Source organism: Phodopus roborovskii, unplaced genomic scaffold (genome assembly GCF_943737965.1).
Source record: "Phodopus roborovskii unplaced genomic scaffold, PHOROB, whole genome shotgun sequence".
Classification (NCBI taxonomy): domain Eukaryota; kingdom Metazoa; phylum Chordata; class Mammalia; order Rodentia; family Cricetidae; genus Phodopus; species Phodopus roborovskii.
In genome coordinates, this window is record NW_026126603.1 from 5,752,015 (window position 1) to 5,768,904 (window position 16,890).

At 38.5% G+C, this 16,890-nt stretch overlaps 1 protein-coding gene across 1 annotated transcript; it reads right to left on the minus strand.

Moving 5' to 3' along the window:
* Positions 1–868: 868 nt before the first annotated feature.
* LOC127237534 (glycophorin-A-like) lies at positions 869–16,103 on the minus strand. Its single transcript, XM_051205880.1, has 6 exons — positions 16,018–16,103; positions 8,844–8,942; positions 6,061–6,090; positions 4,682–4,767; positions 2,695–2,757; positions 869–1,017 (listed from the first exon to the last, which is right to left on the minus strand). Exons 1-6 carry the CDS (start codon positions 16,022–16,024, stop codon positions 985–987), a joined length of 318 nt encoding a protein of 105 aa, XP_051061837.1. The 5' UTR covers positions 16,025–16,103; the 3' UTR covers positions 869–984.
* Positions 16,104–16,890: the final 787 nt, after the last annotated feature.

A 16,890-nucleotide genomic window follows, 5' to 3' on the forward strand; every position in this document is an offset into this window, starting at 1 on the left:
TCTTTTTAAATAAAAGCATTGATTATTTTAAGTTTTGCTATAAAGGATTTGCAGAGTCAAGTATAGTGTCACAAAAGTTCCTTAGTCATCTATGTCTAGAAAGTTCTTTTTGATGATTTGTTTTCCAGAGTTTTATTGATAAGGGAAGCTCTCGCTGGATTCAAGGAGTTTGTTAACAGCTCAGATTTCTCATTAAAGCTTTCACCTGCCCCTCATGTTTACATATTTTACTGTAGTTTCTGATTTCAGTTGCAAGGAAGAAACGGTAGGTATTTCTATCCTAGCATACTCTGGCTCCATAAACATGTCTTTGCAACATTAGTCTGCACTCTGAAGGAGTCACCCTAGTACTATCTGACAAATTACTCTGAATTATCCAAAAGCAACTCTGCATTTAATAGCAAATACTTTTGTGTTGACTTACCCATCTAATATTACCCATTTATGTTTGTGGTATTTCTGAAGGTGAGCTTTGTTACTGTGGGAAAAGCACCCACACCACTAACATGGAACTGTATGTTGCCTGTCTGGCAAGGAAAGAGAGGGGCAGGACTTGCTGGCCTTTTAATTTATTTAAAACAATGAAACTGAATTCAGCAGTTAGAATGATAAGAGAACTTCAATTTCATGGAGCTAGTATAAACATTTTGATGATAACATTATGAACAAATTTTAATAGCATCTAATAAGTCTTAATGGACTTAATGAACTCAACTGAAATTTTGGAGCAAAATTTCTAGTCAATTATTTGCAAAACTTTTCATCAATATATAATCAAGCATACAAGGAAACTTTTCATCTATAGTCACTAATGAAAGGAGATACCCCTCCCACTCCCACCCCCAGCATGGATTAATGAAGCTTAAAATGGTGACATTTTCTCTTATAATGGAATAGGTCAGGAAGGTACATAATTTACTGAAATGTCTGATTCTTGTGTTACTTTTTCCATTGACCGAAGTCTTGCATTTTCTTTGAGGTCTTTCAAACACTGGCTTGTTCTTCTTGAACAATGATCTGTACGAGGATGGGATGAGTGCAAAACAATCAAATAGGACACAGTTATATTTGGAACAACATGAGATCATTGCAGCCAATAAATGCCGGGATGCTACATTCTTGGCATAGTCTTTGAATATAAGTGTTATAAAATATCCTTCATGTGGCTACATTGGAGGGTATTTTTGTTTTAGAAATTTCCCACCAAGCCAAAGTCATGACCAATTGCAAGGAAGCTAAACACTCTTTGCCTTGCTCATCCCTAAAGATGCCTGGTTCCTATGGAGACCACAGATCATGGCGTTTTAGACCTTCAGCTGTAGCATCAGTTTGGAACAGTATTCATAAAGAAAGGACTAAAAGCATTTTTAATGATTTTATGTTTTCTTACATCTCTTATGGGAGGCATTTGAACTCTGTAACTCCATTCGCAGTTATACCTGGAATATTAACCTGCACAAATATGAGAAAATAATGAGCCTAAAATTTGACTCACCTGTTATGAATATTAATAATTATGGGAAAAGCTTCAATTGATTTTGAGCATTCTAACTCACTGTTCTTGAGCAACTTCTCTTCCAACATGTACTGCTACCTAGCAGTATTTTGCATCAGGCAAAATTTCCTAAGAACTGTACAAGCAGACTGATACCAAGGCTGTGTGTGTAGACAAACTGTACAGGGGCCATTCAGCACTTGGATAGTCTGGATGGTTTTCTCATTGCTATAGAGAACACTCCCCACTCATCCCACGCCCCCCAGCATCGGCAAATTCTACATTTTTCCCCACAGAGGGAATACTGATATTTTGTTTGTAAGATGTAAAAATTTCTCACTTTTGTTTTTCTCTTTGAACCAGGGTCTCTCTACATAGACATAGGTGTTCTGGAAATCATTGTGTAGGCTAGGCTGGCCTTGAATTTGCAGAGATCCACTTACCTCTATCTCCTGGAGTGCTGGGATTAAAGGTATGTGACACTATGCTTGGTTTATTGCCAAGCATACCTTTAAGGTTGGTGATAAATTTTCTTGAAAACAGACAATGACCCTGGGGCCATATTCTTCTGAATAAACAAAATACCCTGAAATCAATCTTTTGTGTGTATACTAACTTAGCATCTGTGTATGGAAGTGAGAGCAGGAGTGAAAGAGCTCATTCAGGAATGGAGTCTAAATTGCTGATGCTTGCTAACAGGCATGTATGTGCACTCCACATAGACCCTTGCTTCATAGCCAAGGCTACCCTTCAATCCACAATCAGCTTCTCTCATCTTCTGTGTGCTGGGGGAAGTAAAGAGTAACTTTCTCAAGGTTGTAAGTTAAGGGGTGGTATGAGGTGGGGTGTGCTTTGGAAGCTGGCTGTCTCCACAGCTAGACCATCATACTTGAGCCACTGCTGGGTCTCTCACATGCATTGCTTTGCAGGTTTGGAACTAAGGAGCTCACCAAAGAATCTTTTTTCTTTTTCACTTATAGAATTTTACAAAAGCAAGCAAACAAACAAAAAAAAAAAAAAAAAAAAAAAACTTTACCTAGGAGAGACTCTTAAAGCTAGCAATTCTCAAATTCTCACATTAAAAAAGAATTAGCATTGGTGAGTCCAGTTGGTTTGCTTCCCCATGACCAAGAAAGACAGAATTCACCAATTCATTCCTTTCCCCAAAATACAAAAGACAATAGAGAATTACCACTAACCTGTTCAATAGGACTTGGTGCCACATCTGTGTCTTCACTCTTGGGTATGTCAACTGAACATTTCTAGAAACAAACGTAAAACAGGATTTTCTAAGTCAAAGATACCCTGAAAATATAAATTCCTCAAATAAAAACACTTTTTTATAAACTGCTTTTCTTTTTGTGAAAGTTATATAGTCTAATTCTGCTGTGGAAAGCCCCTATTTCATAGATACATATGAATGTTGACTCAAATTATGTTTTGTTTTGTTGTGACAAAGTCTTACTATGTAGCCCTGGCTGTCCTAGAACTCTCTCTATAGTTGTTGGCCTCAAACTTACAGAGATCCACCTGCCTCTGCCTCTTGAGTGTTGGCATTAAAGGTGTGGGCCACTGTGTCCAGTTCATTAATTGTAATTTATGTCTGCTTTTCTGATCCGTAGTCAGACGTGTTATCCATTGCACCACTGGCCCGCCGTTATGTCTGCTTTTCTAAATAGTATTTTAATTCAACAGGGGTCATACTACTTTATAGATTGAATTTTCCATATTCTCTTCTCTAGCAAATAGCAAATGTGGAAATAAATAAAAATTAATGAAGTAGAATTCCACAGTCATGTTACCCAGATTCAAATTCTTCTTTGTATAAAGAGAGAATATTCTTTGAATTTTGCCAATTCAATATTTCAGGGTTTCACATATTTTCTCAGAGAATGATTTGTCTATAATGTATAGACTTCAGATGAAGGAGTCATTTCATATTCAGCATGTCTTATATAACAATCAAGCACCAATAAACTAACATACAGCTGAATTACTAATAAATAATGAAATGAGTGACCTTGATTGACTTAACTAAGGAAGACACATTAACATTGAATAATGAGAATAAGTATTAGATCTGAATGTTTATGGCAGTTGCCTGTAAAAGTAGTTGAAGATCCAAGCAAAGAAATTGTGTAGATTTCCTGTCATTTTTAGTCACCCTGCTACCATAGTATGGCCACCACTCTAATTCTGTCAAAATAATACAAATCATAGTTATCATGGAATGATCAGGGGGAGGTTAAAAATAGGAGATGCTAAATGCCCAGCTGTCAATCTTACATGACTTGATGCTTGGGATATAGGATGTAGTGTTATAGATCTAGAGACAGTATCATAAATGCACACACGAAGTTTGTGTCTTACATGTCTTAGGTAGAAATTCATATGCTCTAGAATGCTGTTGAATACATATTTAACAAATCATAGAAATAATTCCTGAAAGTATAGTGCTGTGTGTGTCTTTAAAAATAGCTTTAATAATTAAAAATTCACATGGTGAAACTTCATGGGTGGATTTTGAATAACTTATTTTAGAAACAGTGAGAGTAGAAATAAGTAGATGTAGAGCTGGAGAGACTGCTCGGTGGTTAGGAGCAGTTACTGCACTTGAAGAGGTCCTAGGTTCAGTTCCTAGCACCCACACGTGGCACATTTGATCAATTCTGGCTTCTGGAGGCAACTGCTTAAACACGGTGCACACAAACTCATGCAAACACACACACACACACCCACACACACACACACACACACGCTTGCAATATCACTTACAATATAAATCTTAAAAAAGGAAATAAATAAAAGTTTTAAATGTAAGTATGACATTGACTTAAACATTTTATTCACAAATTAAATACAAGTAGCAACTTAACTAGCTCATATATATATATATATATATATATATATATATATATATATATATGTAAATTTGTTAAATCATATTATGTAAGAATTTTGTGGAGCCAGTCACTGGGGACATGGTGAATAGATTTCTATGCAGGAATCACCTTAAATTTGTCAAGTGCAAAAAACAGTTCAGTTGAGGATTTTGTGTCTTTATGTGTCCAGTTAAAAAGGATGGAGTTTTACAACATTTTGCTTCTCTTTGTGTTCAATTGTACCCTGAAGAATATGCCACCCAAACTTGTTTACATGGAACTTTAAACAAAATGGAACTCTTACCTTTGTTATTAGGCTGATCAAGTAATAAATGAGAAGGATAATTCCAACTATACCAGCGATCAACCCCAAAACAATGGCTATAGTCACTACAGGAGAGAAGAAAGAAATGGAAAGATCAACTGTGTCATTTGAAAAACCAAACAGGGTGATATGACCTTGCTTGCTCACAGAAAGTGCATTACTACGTCATAGTTTTGTTCACATTTAATCTTTAAAAACTTTGGATTTTGACAGTAACCTTGTGGGAATCTGGAATTTTATGCATCTCAGCTACACAGTGAATTAACATTTAACTCTGATCCTGGAGTTCTGATGCCAAGTTCAGTGTTCTTTTTCAGGCAGAAACCCAGACAAGAGTTTGTTGGTACTTGGCACTGACTGAGGAAATCTACAAACTCCCTGAGGGTTTGGACAGTATGAGAGAAAACAATGTGTTATGTATTAAAAGGTATGAAATGGATCACAGATTCACAGGCCTCGAAGGGAAGTATCATAAACAGCTTACATCAAGTGAATGAGGCTAAGCTGCCCAGTCAGACAATGGTAAAGCAGAGTCCTGAGTTCTAAATATTGCCCTGTTATGGTCGACTCCCTGCACACTCACAGATACAGCGACAAATACTTTTGCAAACTTTAGCATACCGGAAATGAAGCAACTTAAGACAATTAAGTTGGAGAGACTTTCCATTTTTACAGAATATTTATAGTGCTGATCAATGATGTCAACAACCAAGGGCTAGACATGCAGATAAAATAACACTCTCATTTGTCCAACTTTTGTCTTAATGCATATCATTAATTTTAAAGGCAAAAATAGCTTACAAAGTATAGCTTGCAGACAAAGTTCTCAAATCCATCTCTTCTCCAACTTGAAATGTGGTCATTGGCTAAGTAGTAAGGGAGAGTTGAGAACTACAGGGTAGTGAAGAAAATACTAGTGATCCATGCCAGTACACAGCAGCCAAGGGCAGCAGGCATGACATTAGTTAGAAAGGAGGTTGTAAAAAAATGCCCAAAGGTGAATTAGGACTGAGACAGGGATGGTCTCTATTAATTTTTTATATGAGACCAATTAATTAATGGGAAGAGGAACACTCAGCTTTTTTTAAAAATGAAGAGATTTTCTCAAATGTCCATGGTCAATAAAAAAAATACAAAAACATAACTTAGAAATATAAAAGGTCAAATCATGTATTGCTACTTCCAAAGTCAAAAATGTTTTTCCTTCAAAATCAGGAATATTTGCTTTTGTCACTGAAGTTAATTACACATATTCTTCTCTTTTACACAGACCCTTGTCACTTCTTAGGTATATAAAACAAAATCACCACAATTTTAAAATGAAATGGTTGACATTTCATTAACACACACCAACATACCTGGCTCATTAGTATTGTGCACAATTCTTCCTGAAATACAAAGTTTTCAAAGTTAGTAAGAATAATAAGTAGGTTATGTCTTTACAAAAAAAAAAAAGTTTTGAAATTACAGGGTTTTTGCTGTGGAATTATCCTTTTGTGAAAATGTTTTATTCTTGTTGTTAATAAGAAGCTGATTGGCTGATAGCTAGGAAGGATTTTTCAGGGCAGAGAGAAAGCTGGGAGGGATAAGGGTGGATTCAGAGGAGTTGTGTGCCAGATGCAGAAGAAGCAACATGGGACATTCATAGATGAGGTGAATGAGCCTTGGGGCAGCACATAGATAAATAGAAATGGGCTAAGTTGCAAGAGCTAGTAGTGGCAAGCCTAAGCTATTTACCAGCACTTATAATTAATATCAGTTCATTATATGGTTATTTGGGAGAAGCTGCTGAGACACAGAAAAGCTCTGCCTATAAATTTCCCTTTTTCTTTTTGAGGTTATAATTTAATTACATTTTCCCTTTCCCTTTCTCCCTCCAAAATCTCCCATGGACCTTTTCCTACTGCTCTTCAAATTCATGGCCACTTTTAAAAAAAATATTATTGCATGCACACACACACACACACACATATATATATATATATATATATATATATATATATATATATATATACACACATATATTCCTAAATTTTACCTGTTGAATCTATATAATTCTACTTGTATATATGTTTTCAGAGAACTATAGGCAACCGAGGAATGCTGGGAATGGGAGGGATAATCTTCCCCAGGGAAGAACACACCAATTGTTTGTCCAGTGCCAAAAGGATTTCCTATCTGTAAACATTTTGGGGCAGAGTTATTTATCACTTTCCAACACTGAAGTGTTGATTTGAGTGAGCATTTGAGCACTTGTTTCTTGGTGGAACTCTCTGGTGAGGTTATGGGTAGGTGCAGCCTAGATGGACAAAGCTTGGTGACAGGCTTTGGAAATTACAGCCTTGCCTCACTTTCTAATGTCTCTCTCTCCTTTGTATTTGCAGTTGCAGGTGTGATTTATTCATGCCTCCTGTCACATGGATACTCTCCCATGGAATCACAAGCCTAAAACAACCATGAGTTATTTTGGTCATGGTACTTTGTTTTAGCAGCAGAAAAGTAATTAATACCTAGCAAGTATTCACCACCCAGCTCATTAACTAAGGGGAAGGGTGTGAGGAAGTGTGAGAGGAGCACCTGATAACTGCCATCGTGATACGGAAACATGAAAATGGCGAGAACAACAGAGACTCAGCCAATACTCCACACACTCTATTCTCTATTGCAGCCTAAAGAGGCCCCCAACTGCTATCAATCTTCTAGATTTATGCCATGGCCTGTATCTGAATCCAAATGCTTACTGTGTTTCATTTGAACATTTGGCAGTGGTTCCATCAGTTTTCCCATCTGAAAAAGGTTCTGGAAGTTTCCTCAAAGTCCTAACAGAGTCAGTCTCCTGCCACCAGTCCATACCACAGAATTCTTTTTCTTTGCTGCCCTTTCACCCATGAAGCCCTCACACTCCTACAGCTGAAGTCTCCGTTTCTATTACCAATAATTGTTTCGCATGACATGGTATCACACAGCCAAGAATTTGGATATATTTTGCTACTCTCTAGAACTCTCAGTCCTGGAGAGTAGCAAAATATATCCAAATAATAAAAGTTTATCAAAGCTTGCCATCTTTATATAGACATTTTGTTCAACCACAGGATGCTGATTGCTTGTGTGCATTCTTAAGCAAGTTTCTTAATTTCTCTATGCTTTACAGTTTTTTTTCCCCCAGAGAAGTGAGAATTATAATTTTTATATATCTGGGTGGTTGTTTGACTATTAACTGATGCATGAAAATGAGTAACGCCCTGTGCCACCACCCTAGCTGTCCTTTATAGAACACATGTAGAGTAGCACTGTGTGTCTACCATGGGCTCTAAGTGTTTTTCAGTTGACATTATCATGCTGGCTTCATGTTGAAGTTACTCTTCAGTGAGATTGTTAATTAGATTTATGAGCCCAAAGAACAGTTCTAATTGGCCTAATTTTTCTTCCTTGGCTTCTGAAACCTATTGCTTTCATTCATTGAATTCATTGAGATAATTCTCAATAATTCCAACTCACGCATGACCCTGAAGCCATCCCTTGTCTTTCTGTGGTTCTATTTTAAATGTGGAGTGCCTTCCCTAAGCTCTATCCACAACAGACCATCTACCTTCTTCCTTATAGAAAACTAGACAAAGAGAGAGAGATCACACAAGCAACTATGCCACAGGCTTACCCTTATCTCAACACACAGGTGGTTATCAGTTTGCAGGCACCTGGAGTCTGTCTGGCTTTAGGCATAGGCTCTGACTTACCTCCTATTTAATCTGTGGAGAAACACTGTTGGGCAAGTATGACTGGCATTCTTTTAAGGTTAATGGCATGGTGGTCCCTCAAGGCAATTCTTTCAAGGGAAACCGGCCAGCACAGAAGAGCTAGTCTGGTTTGCTCCAGACTGTGTAAGGCCTTCGATCCTGGTTCCCTTTATTTACACCCTCCCTATTTCTGGGTCACATTTATCATTTGTGTACTTTCCTAGTTGCAATTTCTTTTATTCACAGTGTTATTTCTTGCATCAGAGCCTCTGAGCAGCAGGAACCCAGCTGCTTGACTTGCATTTCTCAGTATGGGTCTGGTTTCCCTACAGTCACCATGGGATCCCACTGAGGAAATCTACATCACAGTATCCACTCCAGTGAGAGTAGGTGAAAATACAACAAACCTCTAGAGGAGTTGTTCCATGTCGGTGTCGGTGTGAAGATGGGGGATTCAGGAGTGGTAGTCACGTCACTGAGAGACATTGTATGTGGTCTGACAGAACCTGTGTAAGACAGAAGTTGAGAAAGGGAATAAACATGAAGTGACTGGGTGCTCCGCGGGCGAAGAGCCAGCGGAAGACAATTTCATTACAAGCCCCTTGGTGGAAGTTTCAGAACATCTATACAACAGAGGCACAGGATGAGTGGCTTGATTTTCCAGCTCTGAAGTGACTATACTTCTGGTGATATCTCAGAGAGTCATGTTTGGTTTTGGATTTCAACAGACTTAGACTGCATGGACATTTAAGTACAAAACCCATTTAAGTCATCACGCCTACTCACATTCCCGTGCAAGATCCCACTTATTTTGTAGGCACATTGTTCCATTGCCTGACAGAAGGATTTTGAGACATGAACCCAAAAGAGTAAGTAGTTCAAGAGGGAAGGCAACCGGGTAAACTTCTGTAATATTTTTTCCTAGTAAGCTACAAATTTTAGTGTCATTATCCATTGTCCTGGTGACCTCAAATAGATAGTTGTATTCATCTTGTTTTGTATTTTTAAATTTAATTTCTTCCATTTTAAGTATTGAATATGATCACGATGTGACTGGCCATATCAAAGACTGGCCATATTACAGAAGAGTAAGAAGTTAGGGTTTCCTCATGGGTTTAGAGGCGGCTTAATTGCGGGAAGATAGACTGTGAACCTTCACTAAAGGCTTCCCCCTATGAAAGAAAGCAGGACAAACTCACAATTGTAAGAAGAAGAGCCAAGCCTGGAATATCATTGGGTGACAAGGGAAGCCACACTGAGCACATGGACTGGAGTAAAGGTACCTAAAGGCAAATGAATCCAGCTAAGGACAGGTGGGGCGGGGCACTAAGGCCAGGTGTCTGCATTTTTCGTCACTCAAGATTGAGATTTTCAAATAGTGTATACATCATATAATCATTGACCACATTAAATGAGTATGTATGTACAGTGTTTTAACAGAATGGAAAACACACATGAATGAAGAGATCCAAATAGTCAAAGCAGTGTCCAAGGACACAGTCTGAACATCCAAACTTCTTGAGGTGAAAACTCATGGGAAAAAAAAACAAAAAACAAAAAACAAACAAACAAACAAAAAACAAAACAAAAACAAAACAGAAAAAGCCAACCAAATGAACAAAAATTCCAGTGTTTGGAGTGTGAAATTGCCCTAGTGATATAAAGATCAATGGGATAGGATCGAGAGTCCATAAGTTAATTTGTATCTATGACTGACTGGCTGGAGGCCATTCAATGGGGAAAAAGTAGTATTTTCAATAGCTGTTATATCCACATATAAAAAAGGTAAAGTACTTTTTCTTTATGTCACATAAGAACATTAACTCAAATTTTATTGAAGATATATACACACATAGTATGTGCATGTACATTTTAATTATCATATAGAATATAATACCACTCTTGGAAGATAATGGAGACATATACTTTATAACCTTGAATTTTGGAAAATGGTTCTTCGAATATGACATCATAAATAAAAGCAATAAAATAGAAAGTAGAGTTCATAAAAATACATTAAAAGGACAGTATCAAAGGTAAAAAGATGATCCCAGTATGGCAGAAAATATGTTCAAGTCATGTGTCTGATAAGATGACATCTAGAATATACAAAGAATTCTTACAACTATTCAATGAAAAAATTTAGACATTTAAAACATTTAAATAGATATTTCTCCCCAAAGAATATATGAAATAAAAATGGCCAAAAACTGTGTTAAACATTGCTTGGCGTCATTAGTCACTAGGGAAGCACAAATCAGAAATGGCTACATGGCCATTCAGTCTGCGAAAGTAGTGTGAATTGGCTTAATACTTTTCATGCTTATTACCAGAAAATGTCATGGACATACATGTGCATACATCTTTTACCTTCTGTAGTTTTCAATATCCTAGACCTTCAACATTGTACATTAAATAGGCTTCTTTTAGATGATTTTGCCCAACTGTAAGCTGACAGGAGCACTCTGAACACATATAAGGGAGGCTGGCCGAAGCTGTGAGATTTAGTAGCCTACATGTATCAGGTTCATGTTTTTCACTGCAGCAGAGTATATTACCCCAGGGTAATTCAAGGACCATCAGCAATTCAAAAGATGTACATTACAAGGGTGAGTAAAGATCTGGAGAAACTGGGACTTTTACACCCTCATGGGAGAAACATAAACAGTACAGGTCCTGTGAGCAAAGTCTGGGGTCAACTCAGCAAACGAAATGCAATATCTATGACTCTATAATTCTACCTCTGTTAATAGTGGCATGTGTGCCCCCTCCCCCACAAAGTACCATATGAATATTCACAGCAACCAGATTCACAAGAGCCCAAATATACACATTTCTATTAAATTTCTGTCAGTCGATGAATGATTAATTCATTCAATGGAGTATAAGTTCCAGGCATAAAAAAGGAATGAATACTTCATGTTCCAATATGCACATATAAACATGTTATCCTAAGAGAAACAATCCTCACAAATGCTTCCCGTTGTACCACTCTGTTTACCTGAAATTCGCAAAATAAATAAATCCATAGCAGTAGAAAGAAAATTAGCAGTCGTTGTGGTGCTGTGGGCATGGGAGGAGACTGACTGGTAATACACCTAAGATTGCTTTTCAGAGTAACACAGATATTCTAAAAACAGACAGAGGTGATGAATATAAAGCACTCTGGGTAAACTGAACAATTAGGATGGCAAAGATGGTGAACATTATCTTAAGCATATTTGATGGTGATAAAAAAATGAAGTGACTTGCCAGGGGCAGTGATGGCACACACCTTTAATCCCAGCACTCGGGAGGCAGAGGCAGGTAGATGTCTGTGAGTTCAAGACCAGCCTGGTCTACAGAGCTAGTTCCAGGACAGGCTCCAAAGCCACACAGAGAAACCCTGTCTCAAAAAAACCAAAGAAGAAAAAAGTGACTTTTTTGTGCGGGGGAGGGAATGGAGCATTTGTTGAGTATGAGGATACTACTTTGCTGCTCACTGGCTAGAGGTAAGTTTTCAAAATGTTCTAAATTCCTGTTTCTTTCACCTGAAGATGGATTACATATTGCAAAGAACTTGTAGAATAATGGAAGCAAATGCATAAGACTTAGACTGGAGCTTGGGTTGGGGTTCAGTATTTTCATGATCCTCCTGCCTCTGCCTCCTCCAACAAATCCTACCACAACCGGCACAACGTCTCATTTTCTTGTAACAAATACACACGATGTTTAGATACACACCATAATCCTATTTAGCCAGAGGCAATAGAAGCCGTTCTTTTTTTTTTTTTTTCTTTTTTTTTTTTTTTTGAGATAGTTTCAGTGAAGTAGAGTCTTTAGTTCCAAGGGTTCCTAACAGCACTGAGCATGCATGCATGACTGCTATCTGAATGGAAACTGCTTGGAAATACTGACAAAGTGAGGTCCTGAGAGATGGGGTAAACTGATAGGACAAAGGCTAAATTTTACTCAAAGTGGATCTCACTTTCAGCCTGAGCTGGAGGAAAAACAACTAGGCAGAGCCCCTTTACTCTATTTACACACACTTTCAAGCACTAAATTTTTCTTCCCTGAGTTGAGTGGGTTGGTTCTCTTTATTCTGTCAAGTTCATTGCTGAAATTGAGCAGTGTCTTTGTTCTATAGCACCTTAGAGGAACCTCGGCCAGTTGCTGAACTTGAGCCTGATGTAACATCTCAGGAGATATCTGTGGGGGAGATGAGGGTTAGAACTGTCTCCCCAGACTTCTGAGGTGAGCATGGGGCAAGAAAATGAAGGGCAAGATGGGCAATGTTTCAGGTCCCTTCACAGCTCTGCATTAGGCATTGGCCAGAATACCATCTTATTCTGGGGATATGGTAGAAGTCATCAAGCAGTAGGGTGGCCTGAGGTTCTGCTTTTATGATACTCTTAGAACAAATTTCCACCTCGAAATAGGAACAAATCCTCAGAAAGCCATGATGAGAAACTGTTACCAAATCACTCACTGTGATTTCTTGCTCTTTACTGTAGCCTTTGAAAGTCAGCTCAGCTTCACCATGAACTTTTAAGTAAAATGTAATGTGCACTATGCAGTGAGCACTGACATACTTCTTCCTCCACTGAGCAGCAAGCACTGCTCACCGACACAGGCTTCCTGAGAAGCAGGGGTTGTATTTGCTCATGTTGCTTTTCTAACCTTTTTTTTTTTAAAAAAATTTCTTCAGTGCACAATATGATTGCTTCTCTTTGCAGGAAAAAATCCTGTAACTAAAAAGCCAAGGGAAAGAAATTCACTAGCCTACCCCTGGAGGAAGCCGTGGGATATTTCTGGTCAATATTTTAGTGTTAATTAGTTGACCCCAGAAGATGTTGCAGATCTGCCTTATTGAAGACTCAAATAAGATACCAATGTCTAGAAACCTGTTGTATAAAAGCACAGAACCTACCAAATAATGTCAGTGATACTGGATGCTCTTTTTGAAATGTACAGTTAAAGATACCAGGTGAGTGGGTGATATAGTAAGAGATCCTGCATACAAAAGACAGGAAAGTTAGTTAAAATGAGCTTCCCATAGCCCATGGGGAGCTGACATCTCACCCCAGCTCGAATGGTTATTAAAAAAAATACTTTTATTATTTTTATTTTATGGGCGTATTTGCTTGCGTGTGTGTATGTGTATCTTCATGCGCCCTGGTGCCTATGAAAGCCAGAAGTGGCATCAGATCCCTTAGAACTGGAGTTACAGACAGTTGTGAGCTGCCATGTGGATGCTGGGAACCCTGGCCATCTGCAAGAGCAACAAGTGCTCTTAACCATGGAAATGTGTTATGCAAAAATGTAGGCCCTACCCAATTCTGGCAATGATGTTGAATATTCTTCTGGGTGATCTAAAGTTGAAGGCGTAAGGGTGGTAGTTATAGGAGAATGGCCTGTAAAGAAAAGGCAAGCAAAAAAAAAAAAAAAAAAAAAAAAAAAAAAAGAAAAGGCAAGCAAATTATTTAAAATGCATTTACTACAGCTTACAGAATGGCACAAAATCTGTCAACTATTCATCTGACAGAGTACTATGTAGAACACACAAAGAGCTTCTATACTTAAAAACACAGAGAACTCTTTAAAAGTAGAGAAATTATCTGGACAGATGCTTCTTGAAAAAAAAAATAGAGGCCACAATTGTGTGGAAGGAGCCCTAGTTACCATCAGGGACTTGCCATTTCACTCCAGCTAGAACAGCTATCCACAAAGATTTATTTGTTTTTATTTTATGGGTATGAGTGTTTTGTTGTTGTTGTTTTGTGTTTTTTGTTGTTGTTGTTGATGTATGTATGTGCCTAGTGCTGGTGGAGGCTAAGTGAGGCATCAGATTTCCTAGGACTGGAGCTATAGACAATTGTGAGATGCCATGTGGGCACTGGGGATAGAACACAGGTCCTCAGGAAGAGCTACAAGAGTTCTGAATCATGGAGCTTTGTTGCCAGCATCTTGCTTTGAGATAGAGTCACACTGTATAACCCTGTCTGGCTTACAGTGCTGTGTCCAGACTGCCTTGAACTCACAGAGATCTAGCTGTAAGACATGTGCCCCTGTGCTAGCTGGAATACCATTCTTAAAAAAAAAAAAAAAAAAAAAGGAAGGAAGGAAGAAAGAAAATAACAAGTGTTATGACTTGGAGTAAATGATGTAACTCTTATAAATAGTTGGTAGGGACACAGATTTTTGCAGTTACTGTGAAGACAGTATGGAGTTTCCTCAAACATATTACATAGCCACTCTATTAGTGGCTGTACATTGAAAGGATGCAAAATCAACGCACCGGAGATGCCGACATGTCACACTTATTGCAGCTCTATTCTTGCACACTAAGGTATGGAAGCAGCCTAGAGCCATGGTAAACAGACGATATGTCATTCTATTCAGCATATATTCAGCTTTGCTCTCCAGTCTGTCACGATTACTATAGCTAGAATCTATTTAGTGGCACTCATCGATACTTACTATGATGGTCATTCTTAATATACAATAAACAGATTTTTGCCTTGTTTCAGTTTCTGGGAAGAGGACATTGCATTAGTACTTTGCTTAGCCTTCTGCTATGAGACAGGTACCAACAGCCATACTTTCCAGATGAAGCCACGGGTGAGACAATGATTTGCCTTAATGTTTTCCACATTAAGCTCTGCTATTCATTGCTCCTGTGTTCTTAACTTCTGCCTCAATACATCTGCTGAGGAGTCTGGATCTCATCCCTGCATTCCACAGAAGGCTCTGCCTATCCCTGCATTCCACAGAAGGCTCTGCACCTCCCTGCATCCCACAGAAGGCTCTGTACCTCCCTGCATCCCACAGAAGGCTCTGCACAACTTTTCTGCTCACTCAGACCCAGATCACAGCTATGCCTCTGGGCAAATACACTTCACACCAGCTCCTCATCTACCTCCTGGACCCTTGCAGTTCTAACACAGAATCACTGTGTTTGAGAGAACATTGCTTAAAATATTCCCAGAAGGAGCCCCCAAAACAAGTCTACTTTAAATGACTTTAAAAATACATGGAAATTATTTTAATGCACACACCAGTTTAGATTCACCCAGCCATAGAACATTTAAACCAATTAGAAGGTTTTTGTTTGTTTAGTTTTTAGTTTTGTAGTAACAGTTCCACCAAAAGAAACCCCTCACAGTTCCAGAGGTCATGATCACTCACAGATTGTCTCTTTTCAGCAGGCGAAACTGTATACTTTTGAAAAAGCAAGGCCACAAATCTCCCTTAACATTCACTACTAACTTTAGGTTAGAAATAAGTCTCTTCATAGCCCAAACAAAGTAACATATTTATATATACAAAGATATTACTTATACTTGATACAATTCCCTTAATTCTGTCTAGGCTTAGAATGGAAGCAATGTCTCCTTCTGGGAGACTGTGATTCAGCCCGGAATGGTGGGTTGCCTTGTGCAACTCTTGTCTTAGCTCCCATTACCAGCTTAGCCCTATTAAAACCCATCCACCAGACTGAAATCAATGTACTTCTCAATTCATTTGTTCAGTTAGGTAAGAAAACAAAAGTTGTTGCAATTCATGGTTTAATAAATACATCATCAAGTTAGAAATACTCACTTGCCATTGGTGCTTCACTGGTTATATTCCCAAAGATACTGAGAGCTTCACTTAGCTGGGTCAGGGAGGCTATACAGTTAGTTCCTGGCCTGCCTAACTGCCACTATCTCTCAGGTCCACCTTCCCTCTGGGCCTCTACCAGCTGATACACAGTGGAGGGTATTTAAATGATGCAAAGTTACTTAGAGTCTGTTAATAAAGATAACCAGAGGGATGCCTAACTGAGAGGACTTATGTAATTAAATTCTTCGTTTCAAAGAATTGCCAGTGTTGTTAAATTTACTTTATGTAAATGAAGTGGGCATGGCAAGGTAGCCGCAGGAACCTGTCAGTTGGATGAAGAGATAAACTGCTGAGGTCAGGGCGGGTGCTAGACTGCCAGAGAGTATGAATGTTTCTGAAATGGAGGTCCTTATGGTCCATTAAGAGCATAGCTTCTTGTGTATGAATTGGATGTGCTTGAGAACTGAAACGCTTTCAAATTTGTGACAATTCAAACAGCAAAGAAAGAAACATGAGAAAAGAGAAATCTTTCAGGGAAGTGGAATGTAATCTGAACTCCTGTGTCCATGTGCCTGTAGAAGAAGTTTCTGTTAGGAATAAAGCATAATTGGTTGGGACCGCAGGTGGCAGGTCTCTGCTCCCGCTCGAAGACCGTGGTCCTGGGCAGGTGATGGACGGCGGCAGATGGGGAAACAGAGACCTGTAGACGTGGCTCATATTGAAAGTTTTATTGAGAGGGAGTTAAGAAAATAAGGTAAAGAGACATAGAGATACAGAGACAGGACAGAAGGGATGGGGGTGGGGGAGACAGGAAAGGTCCTGCCTGCCCTCCAGAGAAAGAGCCGGAAAAAGAGAACAGAAGTGGATGGA

Bases quoted from the DNA above. Each gene is read 5' to 3' on its own strand.
- LOC127237534 (XM_051205880.1), bottom strand. The intron at 4,768-6,060 runs GTATGTTGGTGT...TCTCTCCTGTAG, and splicing joins GCACAATACTAATGAGCCAG to TGACTATAGCCATTGTTTTG. The intron at 1,018-2,694 runs GTTAGTGGTAAT...ATCCTCGTACAG, and splicing joins CACCAAGTCCTATTGAACAG to ATCATTGTTCAAGAAGAACA.